Raw genomic sequence first — 6,019 nt, forward strand, 5'->3', positions numbered from 1 at the left:
CTATTAACTTTGTTATGGATGTATTTTGTATAAAAGTATAAATTGCACATGTGGTTTTTGGATTTTCAAGATTGTTGTGACCAAGGTTTTGTGGTTGTGACTAGTGATGTAATATATAGTAGTAATTATAGTATTGACGGTCTAAGCATGGTGGGACCAAAGGGAGGATTTCGCTACCATGGGCTCAGAGGTTAATATTTTGATTATAACCATAGTTGGATGATTAGATTCTATGGATTACTATCGATGCATGTAGATTGCATTTGTTTATATCACATCCTAATGTTACAACCCCTTACCAATATGGGGTGAGGTATTGGTTAATCCCACTTGGTGGTAGGTCATCGGGGACTACTATGTCTGGGTACGACGTACGGTATCCATATAGGGCACAACATGTCACGACGTACTATACATATTACTATCGGATAGCATGGGTGATCGATGAGTTTTCTGAGACCATGACTATGAGGGGTTACTATTTGGCTGGGGGGACTAAGATTCATTTCGTGACTGGATGACTCCTACTTGCAATTAGCTTGTATCTCTGGAGCCTGACGTACTGGGGAGGGGATACCACCTACATTGTTTATAGTACTTATACCCACATTTGAGACTTATTAATTAAAATGGAATATTTTTAAAAGAAACTGGATTATATGGATGTGCATCTGTGGCATCATGTTGTGATTATTAGTATGAGCATGCATTGGCATCATGTTTGGATGTATGTGCTTGCTTGCTCACCCCTCACTGGGCTTGTGAAGCTCACCCCTCGTGGATTTTTCTTTTTAAATGGTGGAACTGGAGCAGAAGCGGACAAGTGTTCAGTAAGGTTGTGGGGCCGTGTCTGTGAGACACAGTAGAGAAGACAGTGGCTCCCTTTTTTATATTGTGATTTATATCTATATTGTCTATATGATAAAATTATTTATGTATCTACGGGTTAATTCAATTTAGGCCTGTAATAAAATATTTATCATTTTAGACTCGATCACCACAGGTAATATTAAATTATGAATTTTATATGCGTCTGATTTTGGTAGTGATCTTGTGGTATTGAGAGTTCGTAGACTGCTTCTGTGATCCAAGTAGAGGGTTGGTTGACCGGGTTGAGAATTCAGTGTTGCAAGTCTTCGCCTATATTTGAGGCAAAGTTTGATATATTATGTCAACCAATTAGTAAGAAAACTTTCTAATCTTTTCTTTTCTTTTCCTTGTCAATCAAACACCATAAATATTTATTTTTTTCCTTTTCTTCTATTTTCTTCTTTTTTCCAGATTCTTTTTTCTTCTCTTTTCGTTTTTTCTTTTCTTTTCTTTTCTATGCTATCAAACATAGTCTTAGCAGATGATTAAGTAGGGATTAGGCTACTAACTATATGGATGGAATCCAGTCCAATCCAAGACAATCATCAATTGTGGTAGCTAGCAATCTAGAAATATAATATTAGCTCACGCACTTGCTTCTTGGTCTAATAAACTTCATCTATGGTTTATTTATCGTATTTGAAGATGAACTTCGGGTTTTAATAGTTAATCATGTAAAGACCTCCCTCTTGATAAGAACAGGGTGGATGCCAATTGTATACAACATAGACACGTTGATATATGGGTTGCGCATTAAAAATATTAATTATTCATTAAAATGCAAATAATTAAATAAAACCCACTGTTTGATAGGGGTACTTAGTAAGTAGTGTGCTTAAAATGAGCTCATTAGTGAATAAAGCAATAGCATGAACAAGAACCATATTACCTTGACAACTAGTGAGACCAGTTCCATCATCATTTACTCGATCAGATGCAATGGCATCCCCAAATCTAATTAACAAGAAACTATTACATTAAGTGGTAGATAATTGGGGAGTAGGAAAGGAGTGAAAGAAAAGAAGAAAAATATCACCGTAACATGGAATGAAGCCACTGCACCCAAACCCCATTTGGGTCAGCTACGCCACAAAGAGAAGAACAAAACTACAACCAAAGGGACCCCCATATTTGAGAAGCCTAAAGGGATCTCTCTACTCATTGCTTATTAAACAGAATTCCAACACTCCAATTAACCATGTAAGAACACAAACTCTGTTCATATAATTAAGATATTCACACCAAGTACTTCCATCATTCTGATGTTTCCACTCCCAAGACCTCTCCTTTTGTTATTTTTGTTATGATTTTAGCAATTAAAACAATTCTTCTGTTTCACTATACTGTTCTCTTTCATACAATAGAAATATTTCACATGGGAATCATTGTATTCCTCCCTCTTCCATGCCTTGTGAAAAACAACCTCCCACTTGAAAATGATCTCTTCATGGCAATGGGACTCATAACACAATGCAAGGGCCTGCTTTTATTGTTAGACTTGCTATGTTCACCTCGCAGTTTTAATGATCCGACATCCGTTTGAAACTGATTATCCTCTAGTTCAGAGTCATCATCCTCACTCATCCCAAGTATATCAGCAGTGGAGATCTGACTTTGGCATGAGTAATCCATCGAAACCGATCGTCTATTATATTGAAATCTTTCGTCTCTAATCTCAATTATAGTGTCCCTCCCCTCCAATTGCCCCAAATCACTCGAACCCCGTAAAGGGCTCTTTGGAACAGCATCTCTCCCCTCGCTATCCTCTTCTCCATCGCCCCTTTCTGAAACTTCTTCAGCAACTACTGCATCGTTGTTTTCTCGGCGCCTTTCTGTCAAAGGCACGTCTTCTGGAGGACTTTCATGGACTGGAGACAGTAACTGAAGTGGCAATGGATTCGCTATCACGATATTTGCACGACAAAGGGGGCAATTAGAGTGGACTCTTAGCCATGTATCAATGCAAGTAAGGTGAAAGGCATGGCTACACTTGGGTAACAATCTTAGCCTTTCCTCTTCTTGAAATTCATTGAGACAGACAGAGCAATCTGTTTCTTTAACCAACCCATCTCCCTTATTATACTTGCACACTGTAATGGACTTGATCAGGGTCTCATCTAATCCCTCTGTAGAGGCTTGCCATGATTCATTATTCATCGAATCACGGTTCTCATCAAACTCTTCACTTGGATCATGGTTTCCTGTTCTTCTTAGTGATTCCACATTATTCCTACCACAGTACTTAGAGATGAGGATATAGTAGCTTGCAAGAAGGAAAGCACTGGCTAAAATGCCAATGATTGCAATAACTAGAGGAGAGAAGTTAGGATTTGAGGCTTCATCTGGGAATTCATAGGGAGGAGGAGGAGGAAAGATGATGTAGCACCACTGTGGGCAATATGAGCTACAAAAACCTTGAGAACAGTCTTTAATGTTACCATATGGAACCCATGTTTGTGGACTGCCAACAGATCCCATGGCCAACCTGTATTGGCTCTGTGGTACTAATTCCACTTGCAGTTATTACATATTTCTCTATCCACTAAGCAAGCAGTAGTTTATTTATCAAGGGAAATTTTCTGAAGATGTAGATCGTCATGTAGGTAAGTTCACCCACTTTGAGAAATCAAATTAAACCAAAAAGAAACTTTGGACCTTGAAAAGCAATTATGATGACAAAATCATATTGGTTCATCAACTTCTTGCTTAGTGAAAAGAAAAATTATATCATGTAACTAGCAAGCAGAAATAGAAGAGAATTGTGTACCTGAGAGCTGTTCTTGTATCTGATGGCTTGGCTCTTAAATCATGATGAAATCCTTCGTGGGCTATTGGATAGAATCTGAAATTGGGTAGCACAAGGAGAATGGAAGTTTGAAGTGAGTTCTTATCAAGGACCTTTCTTGAAGAGGCAAACAGGGGTGGAAAAGCAGCAATCTAAGGTCTTAGATGGAAAGCAAAGCAAAGCAAAGACCAGGTGTTGATGAGTCTTCTTTTTCTTCCCTTTTTCTTCCTTTGCTTTCTTTCTTGGAGAAGATGGTTTGTTGACAAAGGAGATGATGTTGGTTGGGTTTTCCTCAAAGTAATCAAAGCTTTATTATTTTCCAAGCTATTTGCAGGTGATAGCGTGATACATCCTCCCTTTTTTAAATGGAACCCGAAAATGACCTTAATAACCTCTCCAGTTAGCCTATACAGATCTGGGGCAAAAGCAAACCACTGGGAAGTAAAATGTCTCGGGAATTATGGGGACTTTGAGAATCTTTGGGTCAAGTTCTTAGATTGAAAGCAAATTACTTTTTGAGATTATTGTTCCATTTCCTGGATATTCTGAGAGAGAAATTACTTGTTGGAAGCTAAAGAGAAATGGAGCCGCAAAAAGGGAACTAGAGAATATAAGGAACACTCAACACTATCTGTTTAGTAGGGAGAGAATGTCAGATCTAGGACACTCAACCACCACAGGAAGGTCAAACCAAATGAAGAATCCACACTCAAGATAAGATCAAAGTAGTTTAAACTTACTAAAAATCCAATGAATTGCCGTCGGGGTTGGAAAATGAAGTGGGTAGCTGTAGAAAACTATGAACAAGAATATAGAGCTTTGGCTCTGCTGATGGGTTTTGTATTATTGATTATCTTATTTGAGTAATGAAGTTTGAAGAGTATCTTAGAAGTTTTAAGTATATATTTCTCATTATTGGATGAGAAAAAAGCTTTATTACATACTTACCTCATTGTATCAGTCAGAGAGTTAGCTTTCATGGATCTTGACTGTGAGAACCGATTCTCACCTTCACAGTCACTCTCCATCCCTTTGGACCAGCCTAGTCACCTAAAAACCTATGTCACGCCTCTCTCTCTCTCTCTCTCTCTCTCTCTCTCTCTCTCTCTCTCTCTCTCTCTCTCTCTCCTAAGTCATGCCAATCGCACTACCTAAAGTGAAAATTACCGACACTTTCTTATTTGATCTTGATTTCGTTCGCCTACTTGTATTGTTATTTATTTATTGGGAGAAAAGAAATCTACGAATCTGGTGTTGCCTACGTTCAAACATAGGCGGGCATTAAAAAGATCACACTACCCCATTTCATACGCTAAAGATGCTTTCCTGCACCTTCCCATTGGCCCTGCAGGCTGATGTTACCTACACCAGACTTCTTTCTTAGTGTGCAAACCCAACGCAGGGGAGAGATTTATTCATCCTCAAGAGGGTAAGAAAGGAGTTATAATAAGAATGAGATCTTCTGAAAAGCAGAGTCCCAAAACAATTTATTGGGCATTAGTTCTTTCCAATTAATATATCCTATTAGTACTAAATTTATTGGAAACTGCAAGAATGACCCTGAGAAGTGAGATAGATGGAGTCAAAAGCTTTGTTAGTTTATTCGCGTTTAAAACGCCGTCCCGTTTTTTTTTCGTTTTAAATGCCATTTGCCGAATTTTTCACAGAAAGCCGGTAAAAAATGGGAACGGGGCTATTTGAAGTTTTTTTGCCATTTTAAACACCGTCCCATTTTTTTGATAGTAAAAAAACGAATTTTAAAAAATATAAACATTTTAAAATAAAAACGTTTAAAACGGGGCTATTTATTTTGATTGTTATCTAGGTATTTAGAGAATTATTATGCCAATTTATGTTTATATATTGCCCTTTTTTTGACACCGTATTATTTAAATATAAATATTTAAAACACGTATCGTTCTTTTTTTATTTTTTTTTATTTTTATCATATTTAATCGTATTTTTGACCATTTCGTTTATATTTTGACCCATTTAAAACATGTTCGTATCGAACAATATTTTTTTACTGTTCCTGTTTTAACTAACGGAGGTCAGAAGTCAATTAGGATATTTTGTAAATAAAGTGGAAGGTTGAGGATATTTTTATTGAAGCTGCACAATGGATGTCGGTTTATTTTCATGCACTATCGTTAATACAATGAATGCATGAGGTTGACATCTCAGCTTTATTATTATTATAATTTTTTCCGAGTTGGATGGGTTCTGAGGAAAGTAGTGAAAGGTAAAGTGGAACGAACGGGTCAGGTCCGGATCCTCTAATACACTGCAACTGAACATCCACGGCTAGGTACACGAGAGCGCAGACTTCAAGGGGTTTTCAGTCGTCCTCATTGAACCGGTGCA

The 6,019-nt window shown here is 37.5% G+C and overlaps 1 protein-coding gene across 1 annotated transcript; it reads right to left on the minus strand.

Moving 5' to 3' along the window:
• Positions 1 to 1,771: 1,771 nt before the first annotated feature.
• LOC122086203 (E3 ubiquitin-protein ligase Os04g0590900-like) lies at positions 1,772 to 3,964 on the minus strand. The gene has a single exon (XM_042654934.1). It carries the CDS (start codon positions 3,346 to 3,348, stop codon positions 2,242 to 2,244), a length of 1,107 nt encoding a protein of 368 aa, XP_042510868.1. The 5' UTR covers positions 3,349 to 3,964; the 3' UTR covers positions 1,772 to 2,241.
• Between the last annotated feature and the right edge of the window lie 2,055 nt (positions 3,965 to 6,019).

Source organism: Macadamia integrifolia, chromosome 8 (genome assembly GCF_013358625.1).
Source record: "Macadamia integrifolia cultivar HAES 741 chromosome 8, SCU_Mint_v3, whole genome shotgun sequence".
Lineage (NCBI taxonomy): Eukaryota > Viridiplantae > Streptophyta > Magnoliopsida > Proteales > Proteaceae > Macadamia > Macadamia integrifolia.

Coding starts and splice junctions, on each gene's coding strand:
- LOC122086203 (XM_042654934.1), bottom strand. CDS start 3,348: ATGGGATCTGTTGGCAGTCCACAAACATGGGTTCCATATGGTAACATT.